At 41.9% G+C, this 22,285-nt stretch overlaps 1 protein-coding gene across 1 annotated transcript in view; it reads left to right on the forward strand.

Moving 5' to 3' along the window:
- IMPG1 (interphotoreceptor matrix proteoglycan 1) overlaps positions 1-22,285 on the forward strand; it is a gene marked incomplete at both ends in the record, with an annotated part of 138,103 nt that overhangs the window by 86,156 nt on the left and 29,662 nt on the right. The window contains 4 exon segments of the mRNA XM_080665104.1: positions 12,823-12,983; positions 12,986-13,270; positions 13,273-13,334; positions 15,778-15,997. Coding sequence (XP_080521230.1) covers positions 12,823-12,983; positions 12,986-13,270; positions 13,273-13,334; positions 15,778-15,997 — 728 coding nt within the window.

Below are 22,285 nucleotides of genomic sequence, written 5' to 3' on the forward strand. Positions count from 1 at the left end.
TCTGCAGAAAAGCCCAGATACTGGTAAGCTTCCCAGGATTCTAATATCCACTCAGGGCAGAGACTCTATCCCCCTTCTGATTCATGTTCTCCAAATAGCTGAACTGAATTTTATTAACTGCCTTTGCTAAATGTTAAAGAATACTTTTTTTAAAGGGTGAAATCTTGGTTCTCATTCAAATATAAAATGAAGACATGTTGAAGATTCTATTTAACTCATTAAGTTAATGAGGGAATCAGTGAAATGTTACAATGGGTTAAAAGAGAATCCTAAAACAAACAAAATATAAGCCAGCAGTCAGCAAACTACAGCCCGTGGGCCTAATCCAGCCTACTGCTGTTTCTCTGCAGCCAGCAAGTGAAGTATGGTTTTTACATTTCTAAATTGTTTAGGTTGGAAAAAATAAAAAATATGTTAATATTTTGTGGCATGTGAAAACTATGTAAAACTTCAATTTCATCACCCATTAATAAAGTTTTAGTGGAACTTAGCCCGGCCTATGGTTACTTTAGAGCTATAACAGCATAATTAAGTAGTTGCAATAGAGACCATATTTACAATTTGCCTAAAATATTTACTATTTGGCTCTTTCAGAAAAAGTTTGCCAAACCTTGAGTCAGGCAATCAGGAATGCTGACTCAAATTTGCAAATTGCTGCAAAACTGGTCAAAATCCACCTAGCAGTAAAATATGACGTTTGAAATTATGTCTTTCACAGAAGGGAAATCAATGGCATCTTCATCGGTCAAAATTGCTTACATCTCTATGGACTAGAATTATTTAGTTTATCATTAATTTTCTATAGTTATGGGGTTATAGCCCAAAGACAATGAAAAGGACTTTCTAAAATTAGATAATCCCCAAAGTTCTGCTGGCTGAAGCCCAGTATACACTTGAAAAGACACCCAGTTATTTTTTTATATTTTTTATTGATTTCAGAGAGGAGGGGAGAGATAGAAATCAATAATGAGAGAATCATTGATCGGCTGCGTCCTGCACACCCCGGATTTTGGATTGAGCCCGCAACCCAGGCATGTGCCCTGACTGAGAATTGAACCATGACCTCCTGGTTCACAGGTCGATGCTCAACCACTGAGCCATGCCAGCATCTTTTAAACACATTTCACATTCTTTCACAATATTTTCCCAACACAAACTAAAACCACATTAACTTTTCCAAGACATCAGAGATGTGTTGAAAATCTGAACAGAACTTACTGTATGGTTGGGATGTGGACAGAGCCCTTTTTTTTAAAACACATCTTCTCAGCCTGCTCCCAGATCTTGACACATACCACTGACCCACAACCTCTAACTGAACCAATTGTCAACTTCTCATTCAAAGACCGAACATGAGTCCTTACTGGGCATGTGCAGAGTACTCTATGCAAAGTGCTCCAGCATTCCTCTAAAATTCTTATTCATACTGCATTTCTTTCATTTACTGGTAGGTAAACAACTCTACATACAAACCAAGTATCTGGTCATTCTTTAAAATGCTTATTTGACTTTTAAATCAACTTTATTTTCATTTAAACTGTTGACTATTTATTTGCAATTCAGGAAATCCTCCAGTGTTTTTACGATATTCTTAAGAAAACTTTTTGTGAAGTAAACAATTTTCCAAATGTGCATGGAAATATTTGTATTGTTTTAAAAATTAATACTTGCTTTTATCTTAGCTATGCACAATCAAAATTGCTTAAGGTGGTTCTGTGAAGAGACTCTCTCCTGAAACCGGACTGGCATCTCCAATGTACCACCAGTCTGTTTTCTACAAACGATCACAGCTTGTGGTTCAAAGAATTGCTCTTGCTAAAATTTGCCTTTTTAGATCATGTTTGGCTGTGCTCCTCACCACATCCCTAAAGCCAAAGGGCAGGTCTTACCAGCCTCATTTCACCAACATAGATCCACCAGCTAATAAGTGTTGGGTCTCCCTTTATGCTTCCGAAGGCACCATGGGTGTTCTCCTTTACAGCACTTGGCATAGAATTTGTGATTATACACTTAATCCCTGAAAACAAGGGCTAGATTCTTTGTGCTATTCTGATAAAAGCCAGAGTCAGAAACTGGTAGACTTGAATCCTGCAATGCCATGTCTTTAAGGGTTTTTATATGTATCAGTTATCTATTGCTGCACATAAAATGACTCTATGACTTAGTACAAAAGAAGCATTTATTATCTCTCCCAGTTTCTGTAGGTTAGAAATCTAGGAATGACTTACCTGAGTGGTTTGGGCTCTGATGAGGTTGCAGTCAAAGTGTCAACTGAGACTATAGTCCTTAATAGGGCTGATAGATTTATTTCCAAGGTGACTTATTCACGTATTTGGCAAATTGGCTACAAGAAAGCATCAGTTGTTCCTCATATGAGCCTCTGCACATGTCTGCTTGAGTGTCCTCATAATATGGCTGCTGATACCCTCCAGAACAATTGACTCAAGAGAGTGAGGTGGAAGAAGTAATACCTTTATGACTTAGTCTCAAAACATATATCATCTATTCCATCGCATTCTATGGAAAACAGCCCCATGCAGTGTGGGAGGGGACTATACAGGGATATGAATAACAGGAAGTAAGGATCATCAATGACCCTGTTAGAAACTACCATACCATGTAAGGTTTTGTGTGCCTTTCACAATCCCAAATTCACACTTTATGTAATCTTAAGCTATATTCACCAACATGGGTTCTCCTAAGAATGCAAAGTTGGTTCAACATTAGATAATCAATGCAATCTGCAATCTACTATGTAACTGTCTAAAAAAGAAAAACCACATTGATGCACAAAAGGCATTGGAGAAAATTCAACATCCACTCACAATAATAAAACTCAGCAAACCAGAACTAGCAGGGAACTTCCTTATCCTGATAAAAAGCATCTACAGAAAACTTATGGCTAATATCATATGTAATGGTGAAAGACAGAAGGCTTTCTCCCTGAAATTTGCAACAGAACAAGTGTGTCTAAAAATAAAAATAAAAAAACAAAGACAAGGATGTCTACTCCCACCACTTCCATCCACATCAGACTGAAAGTCCTAATCAGCACAAGAAGTCAACATAAGAAAAGGCATAAGAATCATAAAAAAAGAAATAAAACTACACTTATTTGAAGATGACATAATTGTCTATGTAGAAAACCCCAAAGAACCTAAAAAAAAAAAATCAAATAAGTTTAGCAAGATTGCAGGTTACAATATCAGCATGCACATCTATTGTATTTCCATATGCTAGCAATAAATAGAAACAAAAAACTTTCTTTTATTAGATATATATGAAGTTATTAATAGAAAAAAATAATATATTATTTCACTTTGTAAGTCAAAGCTGGAAAAACACAACTTGTTCAATAATCTTGAAATAAATAATTCAGAATTGAACTACAGCCATACTATTAAAAGGTACATCACTACATGTCAAATTCATATCAAAATTACTTCATTTATTCCAAAATGTTCATTTCTCCAGAGAAGGCAATAACAAATGTTATTATGGACACCAAAAAAACAAGGAAAGACATTGATGGGCTATTTTTCCAAATGCATACTCACAATTTCCTTATATAGGGCTGATTTTAAATTAAAAGCTGTTAGAAATGATGTTACTCATGATGAAGAGAAAGTAATCAGGGTGATGCAGCTCTGAGCTCTGTAGTTTTTATATTATACTAGAGGCCCAATGCACGAAATTTGTGCAAGTGGGCCGGCCCTCACAATCCCTTGCAGCCCCAGCTTCATCTGGAAGGTCATCCGGATGGTTGTTCTGCTATTTGGTCTAATTAGCATATTAGCTCTTTACGGTATTATATAGGATGAAGTAGGGTTTAAGTTCAGTAAGATTTCACAGATTCAGCATTTTTGTTAGTGAAGGGAAAATGTAATGTACCAGACTGGGGGAAAAAATGTGCCTTTGATGTGTTATTTGAGCAGACGAATGCCTCATGTTAAAATATATAGACATGCATAGTCCATTCCACAGATGACCCTTGGTCAAGAGGACACTCATCTTTTTAGCTTTGGGCTACCTCTCTGAGTGATCCACTTTATTCATTTAAAAAGACATAATTAGGTAGATAGTTTGAAGACTACTATTTCACATCAAGTAGGAAGTGCAGAATGTATAATCAATTGGAAGCTTATAAAATGGCTTAAAGTAAATGGAAATTTAAAAAGTATCTCCTGTACAGTACCTAGAACATAACAGGTGCCAAATAAATTAGTTTCTTTCCATCTCATCCTCAATCTAGCCTCTCAAAATTTTAAGACAAGATTTTGCGGCTATAACCTGGTTGAAACATCTAACTAACTAGTAAGAAAGCACAATGATGTCCTCCAGGGCTTAGGAATTAAGTTTCATACAAGGTTCAGTTTTATTATTTTTTAATTTAATAAATCTTTATTGTTCAGATTATTACAATTGTTCCTTTTTTCCCCCCATAGCTCCCCTCCACCTGGTTCCCAGCCCACCCTCTGCCCTTACCTCCCCCCCACATTGTCCTCATCCATAGGTGTACGATTTTTGTCCAGTCTCTTCCCACACCCCACACACCCCTTTCCCCCTGAGAATTGTCAGTCCACTCCCCTTCTATGACCCTGATTCTATTATATTCACCAGTTTATTCTGTTCATTAGATTTTTAATTCACTTGATTTTTAGATTCACTTGTTGATAGATATGTATTTGTTGTTCATAATTTTTATCTTTACCTTTTACTTCTTCTTCCTCTTCTTAAAGAATACCTTTCAGAATCCTATCTAATAAAAGAGTAAAATGCAAATTGACTGTCACTCCAACACACAAGATGGCTGCCCCCATGTGGTCAAAGATGGCTGCTCCCATGTGGACACAAGATGGCCACCAGGGGAGGGCAGTTGGGAGGGACCAGTCCTGCAAGGGAGGGAAGTTGGGGGCAATCAAGCCTGCAGGGGAAGGCAGTTAGGGGTTACCAGGCCAGCAGAGGAGGGAAGTTGGGGGCGACCGGGCCTGCAGGGAAGGGCAGTTGGGGGGGATCCAGGTGTGCAGGGGAGAGCCATTGGGGGGGACCAGGCCTGCAGGGGAGGGCAGTTAGAGGCAAACAGGCTGGCAGGGGAGCAGTTAGGCATCAATCAGGCTGGCAGGGGAGTGGTTAGGGGGTGATCAGGTTGGCAGGCAGAAGCAGTTAGGGGCAATCAGGAAGGCAAGTAGGCGAGCAGTTGGGAGCCAGCAGTCCTGGATTGTGAGAGGGATGTCCGACTGCCCGTTTAGGCCCGATCCTGGTAGGACATCCAGGGGTCCCAGATTGGAGAGGGTGCAGGCTGGGCTGAGGGACACCCCCCCCCCTTCACAAATTTCATGCACCGGGCCTCTAGTTTCATATAATACTGGTTTGGTGTTGATGAACTCCTTTAGCAATTTCTTATTTGTGAAGCTCTTTATCTGACCTTCAATTCTGAATGATAGCTTTGCTGGGTAGAGTAATCTTGGTTGTAGGTTCTTGCTATTCATCACTTGGAATATTTCTTGCCACTCCCGTCTGGCCTGCATAGTTTCTGTTGAGAAATCAGCTGACAATCGTATGGGTGCTCCCTTGTAGGTAATTAACTGTTTTTCTCTTGCTGCTTTTAATATTCTCTCTTTGTCTTTTGCCCTTGGCATTTTAATTATGATGTGTCTTGGTGTAGTCCTCTTTGGATTCCTTTTGTTTGGGGTTCTGTGCACTTCCTGGACTTGTAAGTCTATTTCTTTCACCATGTGGGGGAAGTTTTCAGTCATTATTTCTTCAAATAGGTTTTCAGTATCTTGCTCTCTCTCTTCTTCTGACACCCCCATAATTCTGATGTTGGTATGCTTGAAGTTGTCCCAGAGGCTCCTTACACTATCTTCATATTTTTGAATTCTTTTTTTCTTTTTGCTTTTCTGGCTGAGTGTTTTTTGCTTCTTTGTATTTCAAATCTTTGACTTGATTCTTGCGGTCCTCTAGTCTGCTGTTAGGTCTCTGTATAATGTTTTTTATTTCAGTCAGTGTATGCTTAATTTCTAGTTGGTCCTTTTTCATATCCTCAAGGGTCTCGCTAAATTTATCAAACTTTTCTAGGAAATTCTTGAAAAACCTTATAACCGTGGTTTTGAACTCTATATCCAGTTGTTTGCTTTCCTCCATTTCTTTCATTTGTGACCTTTTTCTTTGTCTCTGCATTTTCACTGCTTCCTTGAGTTGGTAGAGTAGCTTTGTGTGCTAGGAGTCCTATAGGGCCCAGTGGCTCAGCCTCCCTAGTTACCTGAGGTGGACACTCTTGGTGCACCCCTTTGTGGACTGTGTGCACAGCCTTGCTATAGTTAAGTCTTGATTGTTGTTGGTATCACTGGGAGGAATTAACCTCCAAGTCAAATGGCTGTGAGGATCAGCTGTGTCTATGCTGGGAGAACTTCTGTGCTGGAGCCACCCTTATGGGACAAGACTTGCAAAATTGCAAAAGCCTCTGTGCTCAGCTTGGATGGGGCGGAGTCTCAGGGTGGTGCAGACAGCCTTGGTTTCCCATCAGCCCTGCCCTATGAGGCCCCTGGGTCTCAGTGTCCCTCAGTAATCGCTGCAAGCACCTCTGAGAGAAAGCCGCCCTTGAGTTTCGCCCACTGCCAGACAGTCCAGTTTCTCCCCAAATGGGTCTGGGTTCCCAGATTCTTGCCCGGAACTGGAGTTCAGCACAGTCGGGAGCTTCCATCTCCTTCCTGCTTGAGAAAGCCAGCCACGTACTTTGTTGCCCACCCTCTCCGCACGTGCGCCTTGGTTCCTCTGTGAGTAAAATGTTTTATATGTATATAAATGTAAATTTATGTAACGTGTATTTATGTATTTCATGGAGCAGAAGAAATAACATTGGAGATTACAGCAACCTCAAACTTTATCCCCCACCCAAAAAAAAATGTATATTTATGTTGAGTGATTAAACAATAATCTTTTTTAAAATAGTAATTACCACTATTTTTAATAATATGTGCTCATTATATAAAATGTTAAAGGATGGAGAAAATTACTCAAAAAATAGGAAAATAAAATGTTGCTACTTAGAAATAACTAAATGACATCTATCATTCCAGATGTCTCTCAATACATTTTAAAAGATAGGCTACTAGAAATACTTTCATAAACAAAGAATTTTTCTGTAATACCATTCTAAAAAAGATGGATTACATTTAATTTTACTTGGTTTTTAATAGAAGAAAAAGAAACTAAAATGGCACTTAAGAAATTGCTGATTTTCAGATAAATATTTCCTTACTTCATGAGATATTCCTTCCTAAAAGATCCCTAAAGGCTTGTAAGAAATATTACCTAAAAGTTTAATATGGAGTCATTATAATTTATACTCTACATATCAAAGTTAGGCAGCATTTTTTACGTATTCCTATGGAAGATAAAATTATCAGAACACTCTTAATCCAACCATCTTCACTCTCCCACACCCCAAGTGTTGGTAATTAGGTGAGTATTTTAACATTGTCAAGGTTTATAGATTTAAAATTGGTTCTGCAACCATAACTCTTCAGCTTCTTGGACAAATTTCCACTTTTAAATCGATTTAGGGCTCACTCTCAAGCCTTCTACCACAGCTTGTACATTCCAGAGGCCTCTGTTTTGATTTAATTTCAGTCAACTGGAATCTATCATCAGATAATTATTTCAATAGGGCTTGTGGGCACCAAAACTCCTGAGGGCTTGGCTACTAAAAGGAAAACTATTTCTCTATTCAGAACACTTCTGATATCCAATGTGTAGGGTTGGGTTTTGGTGTGTGTGTGTGTGTGTGTGTGTGTGTGTGTGTGTGTGTGTGTGTGTGTTTCACATAAACAAATTTTCCAATTATCTAGCCACCAAATGGGTGTCCTACAATTCAGTTATCACACGAACTACCTGGAGCAGGCACAGACCTCACGGGTAAAGAGCTCAGTTCTACAAGACTATCCCCCATTGCAGATGTCGGTCACAAGTCCCAGGCTGCCACTTGTCTGATCAATCAGCTATAAATTGGGGTTCCCAACTTCTATGCGGCACCTGAGGGACTGGCTCCAAATCACCCAGCTCTGAGAGCCAAAGGGGCTCAGCCTTCACAAATCCCTGGAACCACAGAAAACAAAGAGGGTGTTTCAAATGGTTATTCAAGGACTTCCCATGGCCATAACCCAGGCCCAGCATAGAGGGAGCGGGCAAAAATGCATAGCTCCAGCCCGGCTGGTGTGGCTAAGTGGTTGAGATTCGACCCATGAACCAGGAGGTCACGGTTCTATTCCTGGCCAGGGAACACGCCTGGGTTGCGGCTCAATCCCCAGCAGGGCATGTGCAGGAAGCAGCTGATCAATGATTCTCTCTCATCATTGATGTTTCTATCTCTCTCTCCCTCTCCCTTCCTCTCTCTGAAATCAATAAAAAGTTATTTGTTTTTTTAATGCACAGCTCCCAGTTTCTCCCTGGAATGGGTTTGACTGCATACTTTCCCAGTTACTACCCCAAAATCAGAAATTTAGGAGCTCTGTGTCAGGAACTGAAGCCAAAGACCAAATACTAGTACATGAGGGAGGGTGGCGGGGGGGAGGGAGTAGCAGGGATGGGTAGCAAAAATAGGATTACAGTTGTGAATATGGGAAAGTTTGTTATTTATTAATTATTGCATTATTTTTCAGGTGAACAACTGTAAACCTACTTTTGTCCCATCCTGTATATATTACCTCAGAGCTACTTACTACCTGTAACTTTCGAATATGTAGGATAACTTGACTTGTAGAGTTGCTTCCTCTGCCATTTTCGGTGCTGCCCCTCTATTATTCCTTAGAACTGCATTTGAATGTAAAATTGTCTCAAAATAAAACATTTCATTTTTTTAAAGTCAAATTATATTAAAGTGTTCTGACAAGTACAGCCTTTGCTATCTCACACCTCCCCACTGTGCAGCCCCACTTACCTAAAGTAGTGCCTTTTGATCCCATTAGCTATTTTTGTGGTATTTGCCCTTCCCATATTTTTCAGTAATATGTATATTTTACATTATCAGTCCCCTGTGTTATTTGACTTTTTATTATTTTAAATAAGGATTTAAGTTTCTTATAATACTATCTCTTCTCAATATGGTGATAACTATTATTAAATCAATAGTCAGTGCCTACATTACATATCACAGTTGACCTATTTGCTCTATGTTTTCTTTCTATTTTCCTGGAGTTAATGTCTTCTTTTCTTTCATTTACTTAGTTTCTTTGTACTTTTGCCAATTCTTCCCAAATTTTTCATTTTAGTTTTCCAGTATAGTTTTCTACATCAGGTTACTTACCACTTCCAATTTCCAGAGACCTTCTCTTTCTCTCTGGACCACTATGCTTTAGGTTTTTTTGGACAGCTGTCACCTGAGACTTCCCTTTGCTATCATCCCTAGAATTTCCTTTCTCCTGAGTTGGAGTCCCAGATCCCTAGATCTCAAGCCTTCTCTCTCTGGGCTTATTCTTTTGCTCTGTGGAGCACACTCTTCAGCAGTTTTGTCAAGTTAAAAATTTGGTACAATTCGGAAGGCTTGGTGATATGAGCATTGCATATACCTGTCTCTTGAGACTAATCTAATTTTAACTAGCTGCCTTTTACACCTGGGTCAACTAACTCCCTAAGATACCCCTTCAGCATCTTCCTGGATACTTCCCTAACTTACTTTCAGTATCCCATTTCTTCCTATCTCTTGGTTTACCCTTTTAGGTAAACACATTCTAGCAAAGGCTTCCTGGGAGGAATTTGTTGAGACTGTGTGCTTGAAATATCTTTAGTCACCCTCACACTTGGATTGATAGTATAGAACTTCATTATAGCCATGCTGCTCTCCCAGCTATTCCTGGAACATGAAAGACACCCTTCTTTAGCTTTCTCATTTGCATTTACTGCATGGCTAAACTCTCTCACCTCCTTCAGGTCTTGCTCAGATACTATACATATACTCATAAATTGCCCACCCAGAAATCCCAGCCACTTCCCGGCTTCATTTTACTTCCAGAGCACCTATCACATGTGGTATACTATGTATTTCCCTTGGTTTATTTTTATTTATCCCAACACCTGGAACAGTGCCTGGCACATAGTAGGCTATCAACTCATTTGTTGAATGAATGAATAATAAACACTTGTTCTATACCTATAATATGCCAAAACGGAAGAAGATAATTTTCTTGTTATGATAAGAATAGATTCGTTTGATATATAATTAAGAATTTGCTGATCACATGGCACTTGAAAATAGAGATAAGATTTTGGAATCTTTTCCTTTTAGATTTTTAAACATAAATAGGTGACCACTTGATGCTTATGATTTAGTGTATGTATGTGTATATGTGACCTTTCTGGCAGAATTTAAAATAGCCTTTCATCTGCACTTGTCCTTCACACCTTGCTCATCTTCTACCTGGCCTTCCTCTGTCTACTAGTGAGGCCTTCGCTTTTTGATGGGCCCTGCCCAGAGCATGACCACAGTAGCCTTCTCTCTATCCCCAACAGCCGGGCTTTTAATCACACCCCATAATACACACATATAAATATTCCTCACACCCTCACAGGAACCCCGCACACATATTTGAACAGAATAGCTAAAAAGTCAAGTTATTCTGAGACTGTTTCTACTGCATACCTCATGATGGAATGAATGGCCTTGGTCTTTAGGACTTCCCCATTGCAGCATAAAAAACTTCATGTCCAAATGACCTGTGTCACTGCCGTATCTAATTTGTACATAAGAATCTGATGAAAATGTAATTACTTAAAATACATTTATAACTAGTGGTAAGATTTAGATGATAATTTTATTTCAAAGGAATTAACGATGGCCTTGGTAGTTTCAATTTCAAGCCAAGAAAGAGTAGGAGTCTTTTCAAATCACATTTAAATAGGACTGCTAGATTCGGCAAAGAAAAATACAAGCTTCCCAGTTAAATTTGAATTTCAGATCAGCAACAATTAATATTTTAGTGTGTGCGTTCCAATGGGAATCCTATATTTTATCTAACAACCCTACATCTAAATAGCCAACTGCTCTTATCAGGAAAATAACTTGGACAGGTTTATTTTGGATGTGAAAGATTAATGTTAAGATGCCACAGAGTTAGAAATTCATTTTTATTGGTTCATGACATAATACAGGGAACTATTTAATCTGGCTAATGATAGACTGGGTGGTTTAAACAACAGAACTTTACTTGTCACTATTCTGAAGGCTTTGAAGTCCAAGATAAGTTGCCAGATGTTTCCTGGTGAGGGCCCTCTTTCTGAGGGTCTTCTTGCTGTATCCTCACATGACAGAGAGAAAGTGAGACAGAGAGCAGAGAGAGATCATTTCTCTCATGTCTGTTCTTGCAAAGGCTCTAATACCAATAATGAGGCTCCACCCCCACGCCCCAAATACTGTCACACCTCACCTCCAAATACCGTCACACTGAAGATTAGGGCTTCAACATATGAATTGGGGAGGATACAAACATTCAGTTGATGGCAATGGATTTGAATACAAGTACAGTGTGAATGCAGAGAGCTTGGCTGTTAGAAACATCATTTCTCGCAGTGGACTGAATTCTAGGTGGACACATCCAGGCACCCTCCCCAGGTTAGAGAAAAGAGGGTGCTTCTCTGAAAGCTACGTACAATTCACCAACAGGCAGGTTTTATTTTAAGAACCTAACAAACCTAATATGATTCCATCTCTCAGAGCTGTTTATCACTTAGAATTTCAGTTAGGGTGGTTGCACTCTAGTAAATTAGCTGGCTGAGAGTCCAAAGATTATATCTGCACCCAGACAGTCCATTCATCATGCTTAACATTTAGATTTCAGTACAGCTTTCCCTCACATTTGCCAAAATGACACTGAAGTAATCATAGAAAGCTCCCTGTTCTGTTGTGTCTAATGCCTTAAATATTGTCAGTGGCCCTAGACGTAGGTTTGTTGGAATATTTTAATAACCCACCAATCTCTTATCTGATAGTTTCATTTAACCACTTTTTATAAACACTTACTGATTTTAATTTATCACCAAAGTGGGATTGGACTTCAGTAGTTCAATGTGTACTTACCTAAGAAAGCAATGCAAAATGGTGATAAAAATTATCAGGGTATAATCTTGTAAAAGTGACAAAACCTTTAAATATTACCAAATATTTAGCAAGTTGTATGGTGAATATAAAGTTCAAATTATATGTGTAACCAACACCTTTACTCTTTCAATATTATTTTGTAAATTGGCAAGTTATTCAGTCAGATTATACAGTTTTGGAAAAGCATAATTTAAATTTCAATTGTTAAAACCACCAAAATAGAATAACTAGAATACCAAAAAAAATGCAGCTGAAGAAAAGTACAGGCTTCCATGATTGGAAGGTGAATAAAATGTCTGGCCCAAAACTGCACAGCTGGGTGAGCAGGCATTCCAGATGGGGATGTGGGACCCCGATACAGTCAACGCCATTTGTGGTTTGGCACCAGCTGGCGACCTAGTCAGCTTTTACCACCTGGTTCCTAGATGTACTGTGCCGGGCTGAGTATAATTCCAGAAATTCTGGGTACCTGGCTATCTTTTAGTCTCATACACGTAGAAGTTTTGGGCCTGAATAAAATGGTTTCAGGGCCCACCTGCTGTCTACATAGGTTTAGACATAGGGTTGCCTGCCCCTTTCTGTACCAATTTATTTTTTTTTAAATATGACACTAAGTAATCAGCGTAAATATTATTTTTTAAAAGTTAACTTTAACTTTGGATTTTTTTTCTGTTCTTTGGGGCAATGCTTGGATGTAATGAATTGATCTCAGGAGCTTTCTCCCTGGACAGTTCTTCATCCTCACCTGCTATGGCCTCTACCTCCCTACCAGAAACTCTACCTTCCTTGGCTGCATCAAGCATCTTCTCTCTGATTGATCAAAGTGCCACAGACATAATGTCCCTTGACCAGACACTAACCATCCCCGCTGATGATTATTCTGCCATCAGCAATCAGCTCTGGAGATTTCACATTTGCCTGCATCTTCAGAAGACAGCAGGCTGAGCACAGTCAGCCAAGATATCGCCCAAGGCTTAGAAGAAATGGACCTACCTAACTCTCCTGCCTTCTCTGAGGTACCAGGATTCAGCGGATATGTTTCCACCCCAGACCGTTTCTTGGAGAATACCACTCCCGTCCCAGCCTTACAGTATATAACTGCCAGCTCTGTGACCATGTCCGCCGAGGGCCAGGAGCTGGTGGTGTTCTTCAGTCTGCATGTGGCTAACATGCCCTCTTCGATGACCTGTGCAACAAGAGCTCTCTGGAGTACCAAGCTCTGGAGCAACGATTCACACAGCTGATGAGTAGGCACTACTTACTATTCTCTGTGTCTCTTCTTTCTGTTGTTGTTGTTGTTACTTCATACTACCATCACAGGCTGTCTTGAGCAATCACAGGCTGGTTGGAAGAGGCAAGCCTCTGACGAGGCTGTTGCTGAAGGCATTCAGCTGGAGTGTTGAGATGGATTCAGATCCAAGAGGCAAGTGAATTCTCTGGTGGACACATGAGCAGACATTGCCACACAGACTCCTGGGAACAAACTTACACTGAACAACCTTTCCTTAGAGTTTTTCCTAATTTAGTTTTCCCAGGAATAATACATAGCTACTCACGTTCTGAACTTTAGATTTAAAAGCAGGATGAGCAGACTTTCCCCAAGTTATAATGTCACTGTTTGCCAGCCGTCTGACCACAGGGCTCTAAGCTAGGAAGGTCCAGCACAGAGCAGGCCAAGAGCTCAAGTGTAAACACTCTTTTTTCAGTCCCTCTTAAGTTTTTGTTTTTAACTAAAAAATGGTTAAATCACCCATGATCCCTAACAAAGAAAATGAGAAGATGAGCATGATGACATATACCTATGATTATAAAACACCCCTCCCCCAAACTCACATTTGTTTTGTTTCTACATGTGGGATAAGAAATGCATGTACAGTAAGAAATGCTGAATTTCTGAAAATGACAGAAAAATATTTGTAAGCTTTACATAAGTTAAATTTTTATATAAATTAAAACCACATAAAAACTAATTCTTCGAGTGAACTTTAAAGGAAGACTTTGTGCAATCTAACCTCCCACTGCCACCCACAATGAGGTGAGTAGATAATTGGAATAATCTCAGGGAATGGAATCCCAGTGGACCTAGCACCGGTGTTTTCCTTAGGGTACATGCTAAGTTGCCATCATGAAGAAATCAACAATATAGTAACCTAAATAAGATACAAGTTCATTTCTCTTTCAGTTGGTGGGTGGGATAGCTCCACTCTACACCATCCAGGAACCCACTTTCCTTACATCTTGTAACTCTGTCAGCCCCAAGGGTGTTTCCTCGTTCACGCAGTCAAATCTGGGTCACTACAGCCGTTTCCACTTGTGAGAAGGGGAAAGAGAGAAAGCCCAGGGCAAGCAATTTCCAAAGCAAGTGATACCAAAGTTGCCCACATCTCTTCCATTCCTATTCCATTGGTGGGAACTAGTCATGTGGCCACACCTTGCTGCAAGGGAGGCTGGGAAATGTGGTCTCTAGCTAGGCAGCCTCTTTTTCATAAAAAAAGAGGAGGATGGATTTTGGAGAAAGGAGCAGCTAATCATTTGCACAGTAGGTGAAGACAGGGAATTCCCCACAGAGCTAAGACACAAAGAATGAATTCAAAGTTAAGTAGGCAAAATCATGAGAGCCTAAATTGGGAAAAAAAAGTTCCAAGCTCTGTGTAAAATTTCATTTCATTGTATTTAATTTTTTTTTACAATGACCTTGAGGCACGGGGAGTGCACAAGGATGGGGATCAGGGTCATAGTCAGAACTCTGGTAGGGCACAGGGACAAAATCAAAGCCGGTCGGGGCCGGGCCTGGGAGGTTGCAGCTTACACCTGTATGCTCCCTGGCCTCACAGGTGTCAGTTCGTGGATGAGTGGCTCACTTTCCGGGAATGAACAAGGCAGGCATTGCTGAGTTTCAAACATTTCTGAGAAGAGATCTCAAGGATGGCCGTGGCTCACAAGAGGCAGGTGTGGAAGCCTGAAGTACATTGCCCTGGGGCTTACTTTTATATTATCACATTATGGTTTGGAAAAGGTTCTTAGGGAACCACTTTCTCTTCTCCCTCGCCGTTCAGATAAGGGCACTGAGGTACAACACAATGCTAAGTGTCTCAGTGAAGGTCACACAGCTGGTTGGGAACAGTTCCAGGGCTGACTGCCAGTTCCCTGCTATTTCCACCGTGCCGCGTTTGTGTTGACCGTGAAACGTAACCTGCAAAAACAGACGAGCTGGTGTTTAAGCTGTTGTTTGTTTCAGTGGGTCATTTCAAGCTGGGTGCTCCCAAACAGACAGCCCATTTACACAGGCGTAGGGCAGTCTGCTCCCGAGCTCAGTTTGGAACGTGTTTTTATTTACATGGATTTAAAAAAAAATAAATAAATAAGCAAAACTGAACTTGGCATTCCTGCTTTGCTGATAGCATAGGCCTGGGTTTTTAAAATCCTCTGTTTTCACAATTCATTCTGAACAAAACCACTGCCCATCCATCTCAATACACAGACAGAAAGGTGGAAATGTGGAACATAATCACTGCAAATAGATCATTAAGTAGTGGTGTTCTGGTCTCCCGTTAAATCCAAACACACAAAAATAAACAAATACGTGGAAATTTATGCCTCAGGTAATGAGAAGTGAGTTTGAATGGCATTAGCAGCAGCTGAGCGCTTAGAACACACTTCTGAGTAAACCATCTTTTATTTTGCAGCTGGTTCCGTATCTACGATCCAATCTTACAGGATTTAAGCAACTTGAAATACTTAACTTCAGAAATGGGAGTGTGATGGTGAATAGCAAAATGACGTTTGCTACGTCGGTGCCCTACAACCTCACCAAGGCCGTGCAGCGGGTCTTGGAGGATTTCTGTTCTGCTGCAGCCCAACTACTTGACATGGAAATAGACAGCTACTCTCCCAACACTGAACCAGGTAAAAGAATTCAATTCAGAAGTAGGTGGGAGTTTGGGGAGTTTGTCTCTTTGTTTGTGTACACTTGCAGCTCGACCTTGAGGTCACAAAAATCAAACTAAAATCACACTTGATAAAATAATCGTTTGGAATCTATGGATCGCCTTATTCAAAAAGTAGAGTCCTAAGACATGCAGGTTAAATTTTTCCTACATCAAGAAGCAAAGAACAAGCGCACCTCCTGCTTCACAATCTGAGAGCTTTAATTTCCCATCAGAGCAAAACTTCCGCAGAGTTTTAAGAGATTTTTAAAAAATATAGTCCACAACCAAGCTAACTTACATTCTGCTAAAAGCCCAAAGCACCTTCTCAGGGAACTGAAGCAACCTGGGGATTCCTACCTAAGAAAGCTGCCCGTCATAGCTAACTGCGGGAGTCACCTCTTCCTAGCACAGCTCAGGATGAAACTGAAGCAGCATCCTGAGGACAGACATAATCATTCGACCCAAATTCAAACTTGGAAAAAAAGCCCATCATGAAAGAAAGAAGGAAATAATGTCCCTTCTGGTCTCTGCACCCTAGATGAGCTTCCATCTCAGATCAAAACAGAGTTGGATATGAAGAAAACTCTTAAACGATATGGGGGCTCAGCCCAAAGCTACACAGTGGAAAGCACACATTTGTTCGGGTAAGAAAGCTAGTATAATTACCATTGTAACCAGCTGTGCCCAAAGTGGGAACTATTTCCACCATTAGTTTCAAAGTTCTGTTTTCTAAACTACAAAAAATTATTTGTTTGTGTTTTGTTTTCTTTCATTCCCTGGAGTGCAAGGGTCCAAGGCTCCACATCTACTGCCAATGCAACCTGCCAGTCAGGCTGCAAACAAGGCCGCCTGATAGGCTATGAATTAGTAAAGTGAATCTTGAACAGCCTCTCTGGCTGTCTGTGGACTAACAATGAAGGCAGAGAGAAAGGCCTTGAGCAAAATCCAAACAAAAAGGCTCAATTGGGAGACACTTATCTTTCACGGAGCAGAACTTTGTGCAACTTTAAGAAAATTGCCTCCTACCTGGTAAACAGGTTCATTAAAATGACAGAGTGCCCTTAGGCACTAAACCTGGGACTGTTTACCTCTGAACTGGGTGGCTCAGCAAGCCCTCTGGCTCCCCTAAGAAATCAAAGACCTCCTAAAGGCTAGTAAAATACTGCCTCTCCCCCCGGAAACTTCCTCAGAACTAAGAAGGAGCCAGGGGTCCTTGCCAGCTAAGACCAGGAGACCAGTTTCCTCCGTGGATTGAAAATGATAACAGGGGCGTGTATAGGGAGAACTTGGAAAGCGTAAGGGAGGTGAGGGCCCAGTCGCCCTCTTCCTGACTCCCTCCAGGAGCTCAGTTTACTTAGAGACCCAGCCCAACAACATGAGATGGTAAATGTAGGGAGCCAAGTTGCAGCAGGGGAGAATGCGGGTGCTCCTGTGGGGACAGGCTTCTCAAAGCAGCCCCCACCCCCCAGTGGTGCCTTAGAAAGGGGCCAGGGATGTGGAAGGGACCCTGGTGATATTGGGGAAAAAGCACAGAATGACATTGCCCTTGGAGGGCTCCTGAATGTGAATCCTGTGTGCTAACAGCAGCAGCACTGAATTTTCACAACTGGAAAATGGAAATAGTAACAGGTGTGAGGATTAACTAAAATAATAGAGTCGTCCCTCCATATCTGCAGGGGGATGGATTCCAGGATGCCCGAGGATATCAAAATTTAAAGATGCTTAAGTCCCTTATATAAAACTAGGGGCCCAGTGCACGAATTCATGCACCTTGAAAGGAACTGTGGGCTGCGGGGCTGCGGTAGGCACAGGGGTGGGTCTCAGCCCATCCTCCATGCCCCGCCTAGCCCCTCCGCCACAGCCCCACTCCCACTACTGCCACTCCCATGCGCTGACAGCGCTGGCCCCGCTTGCACCCACTGAAGGCGCGGACCTATTGGGTGCCAGCTGCTGCCCTGATGGCTCCTCAGGAGCAGGGAGAGGTGGAGAAGCCCCTAGGGGTGATCAGGGCCAGCAGCCGCCGCTCGCACCTGCTGATGGCACCAAGCGATCAGGACCGGCACTGGGCACTGGCAGCGGGTGCAAGCAGTGACTCCAGCACTGGCTGCAGGTGCTAGCAGGGCTGGCACTGGCAGTGGGTATGAGCAGCGGCTCTGGCACTGGCAGCAGGTGCAAGTGGAGCTGTTGCCAGCAGTGGGTGCGAGAGGCAGCTGCTGGCCCCAGTCTCCCCTCAGGAGCAGGGGGAGGTGGAGAAGCCCTGAGGAGCGATAGGGGCCAGCAGGGGCTGCTCGCACCCACTAATGGCACTGAGCAATCAGGACCAGCACCAAGTGCTGGCAGTGGGTGTGAGCAACGGCTCCGGTGCCAACAGCGGGTGCGAGCAGGGCTGGTGCTGGCAGCAGGTGCAAGCACTGGGCGGGACCATGGCGTGCGGGAGCAAAGAATTTTCAGTAACCACCAGAGGCTTGCCCCATGACAGCAACTGGTGCCCCGCCTTGGTCTGGCGCCCTCATCCACCTGCGCCACCATCCCACCGCAGCTGATGCCCACCATGTTCCGTGCTCGCCCCCTGGTGGTCAGTGCACATCATAGCGACCATTATATATTGCACTTATAATGCCCAATACAATGTAAATGCTATGTAAATAGTTGTTATATTGTATTATTTAGGGAATAACGACAAGAAAAAAAGTCTGTATATGTTGGGTATAGTTGCAACCACTGTAGGCAACAACATAACTTTTTTAAAAAATATTTTCTATTCAAGGTTGGTTGAATCTGTGAATGCAGAATCCATAGATACAGAGGGGACTATATTTACAACACTTAACATAACTCTTAACAATTGCAGTTGACTAATATAAATGTTTACTTATTGTGGCAACATCGTCATTATTAACTTGACTAACAATCTGTGACCTGCATAGGGTACCAGTGAGAACAGTAACAAGTACCCTGACAAGGTATTTGTGTGGAGGTTGGAACTGAAATTATTTTCACTGATTTCTTAGGAGAACTCATAAGAAATATATAGCTTTCCTCTAAGAAGCCAATGGCAGTAAAAATGAAATGGTGCTAACATCAGCTTGGATCCCTGCTGGAGCCAAATTTATGCTGAGCTACCTAATAATGCCCCAGACTGCCCAGTATACAGTGGGGTAGCGTGCCCAATTTATCTTTTAATAGTAGAACAATAGGGAAAGCCAGAGTGTGCTGGACAACCTGAGCAATTACCTTACTCTATTTTTCACCAGATACTTGGAGAGTGAGAAAATCTAAGTTGAAAATTCATAGAACGAATGAATGACTGAGAAGTTCTGCCGAGAAATGACTGTAGTGAGCCAGCTAGGACATGAGTACTGCCTGAACCAAAGGGCTTGAGGACAGCAGAATTAGAAAATCAAATGTGGATTTTATAAAAGTTAAAAATAAACAACCATGGACTTTATTAACTTCTCTATATGAATGGAAATAGATAAATCCAATATCCAAAAGGGTTCCTATTTAGTGTGGTAAGCCACTGTTGCCGACCTGCCCCAAAAGAGTTTCTTCCAATCAACGTTTGGACTTGGGGTGCAAGATGTAAGGAGCAAGAAGGGAGGGACAGGCAAGGTGTAGAGTGGGCTTCCTAACTGACAGCTAGGGACCCTCGTTTAGTTATTTCAGCAAGGGCAAAGGGTAGATTCATCCACTTAGAACCAGCAAGTGCTTGATGATTCGGCCTTGACCATCTTCTACATGCTTAATACAAAGCAATAAGCAGTCATCCACCATCATGTAACATGTTAATGTACGAAAGTCAGTCCCTGCCCAAAGAATCTTCCAATGCGGCCAAAAAGGGACACCTTAGAATGATGCTGGGATCAAAGCTATGCCTTGTTCACTCAAAAGGACTTTCTAAGGAGCACTTTTCTGATAAGCTGTACTTGGTTGCAAATTCCTGTGCGTCTGGAAATCACTCAGTGAGCCCATAATGAAGAAAGCCCTGACTTTCCTTTAAATTGAGGCCTGGTGCCTGAGCAGAAAGAGAATGTAGTGATTGAGATTAATACAGAGACTTCTAGCCCCTCTGGGCTGGTGTTGGTGGTGAGGGCTGAGCTTCCTGCCACAGCCACAAAGACAACCAGCACTGGTAAAGAAACCATTATTCGATGGTACTTGTTAAAGACTATCTTGATGGGTATAGGTACCCTGCAATGGGATCTTGGGGTGAGGGAGGGTGAATGGACTCAACTTTGAATACAGCAAGTTGGAATGGGGGGAGGGGGACGGTTGGCTAAACTGACCTAAAAGGATTCTGGAGGAAGGCAGGTCAGGGTGATCAGACATCACCTGGAGGATGTGGAGGATGAGGAACCTGATGAGATATTGAGGGTGATCAGATGTGGAGGGTGGGGGAGGGGGCATTCTAGCTAAACCAATTTAGCAGGACTTGCTAAAACTGAGCAATAAAGAGACAAACACGAAGTCCAAACGTTGAGGCTGAGTGGAAAATTTCAGTGGAGGCTGAGTAGACCTCGATCAAGTAGACAATCTTTGTGAACACCAGAGCTGAAGAGTAGGGAACCAGCCACACAGGTATCAGTGGCAGCAGTACAAGCTACCATTGGTGGCAGGGGCTGCTGAGGAGAGGAAGGTGGCCATCCAAGAGTGAGCCATGGTCAGGGACCCACTCAGATACAGACTCATAAACACCCTACACCCTCGAGAGGGAATAATGGCGGCGGAATAGACAGACGTGTTCCAAGCCTTGTCCCGGAGCAGAAAGAAAGAACAGCTGAGGGTCGCACAAGGAGTGTTTGTTGGCTGGTTGGGAGACAGCTGAATTCCAGAAGGAGGTGGGGGACTGCTGAACGGGGTTCCCCTGACCTGGCAGCACCAACTGCGGCTGGGTCCCCTCCCGGAGCTGCGGGCTTGGACGCGGAGTCTGCGCCATCTTGATCTGGAAAGTGGAGCTTATCTGAAGCCTGAGAATCCACAACTGCGGCACCCCAGGAACAGCTGCGAGCCCCAGAACAACGCTCCCCAACTGGCGCAAGCACACGGGTTCAGAGGAGCTCTACACTCCACCACGGAAAGGTCAGATTTCGCCTGGGATAAGGAGAGAGAGAACTACATAACCAGACACCCAGAGAAGAGAGACCATGGGGAGACAAAGAAGCAGCCCACATATGAAAGAAAAGCAGGCATCACCAGAAAAGGAAGTAAACGAAATGGAGGCAAGCAACCTTCCAGAAAAAGAATTCAGAGAAATGGTCATAAGGTGGCTGAAAAGAATGGAAGACAAATTCGACAATATGAGCAAGAACCAAGAGGAAATGAAGAAGAACCAAGAAGAAATGAAAAATGACATCGCTGCTGTAAAGAACTCAATAGAAAGCATCAAGAGTAGACTAGAAGAAGCAGAGGACCGCATCAGTGAGCTAGAAGACAAGATGGAAAAAAATACCCAAGAAAAGCAACTTCTAGAAAAAAAAATTAAAAGGCAGGAGGAGAGTCTAAGGGAACTTTGGGACAACACGAAACAAAACAACATCCGCATAATAGGGGTTCCAGAAGGAAAGGAAGCTGAGCAAGGAATAGAAAACCTCTTTGAAGAAATAATGACAGAAAATTTCCCAGATATAGGGAAGAAAAAACCCACACAAATCCAAGAAGCTCACAGAGTCCCAAGCAAAATGAACCCCAAAAGACCGACGCCAAGGCACATTATAATTAAATTGGCAAACACCAACGACAAAGTAAGAATCTTAAAAGCAGCAAGAGAGAGACAGAAAGTTACATACAAAGGAACCCCCATCAGACTAGCAACTGATTTCTCAACAGAAACTCATCAGGCCAGAAGAGAATGGAATGAAATATACAAAGTCATGCAAAGAAAGGGGCTGAATCCAAGAATACTGTACCCAGCAAGGCTGTCAATCAAAATTGAAGGTGAAATCAGGAGCTTCACAGACAAAAAAGGACTAAGGGAATTTATTACCACCAAACCAGCAATGCAAGAAATGCTAAAGGGTCTACTGTAAAAAAAAAAAAAAAAAAAAAAAAGAAAGAAAGAAACAGGAAGCGAAGAAGTAACACAGGGGTAAAGAATAGGAATGGCGACAAATAAGTACCTATCAATAATAACTTTAAATGTAAATGGATTAAATGCCCCAATCAAAAGACATAGGGTAACGGATTGGATAAGAAAACACGACCCATATATCTGCTGTCTACAAGGAACCCACCTCAGAAAAAAAGACGCACACAGACTGAGGGTGAA

The sequence above is a fragment of the Plecotus auritus genome, assembly GCF_963455305.1.
Source record: "Plecotus auritus genome assembly, chromosome: 4".
Classification (NCBI taxonomy): domain Eukaryota; kingdom Metazoa; phylum Chordata; class Mammalia; order Chiroptera; family Vespertilionidae; genus Plecotus; species Plecotus auritus.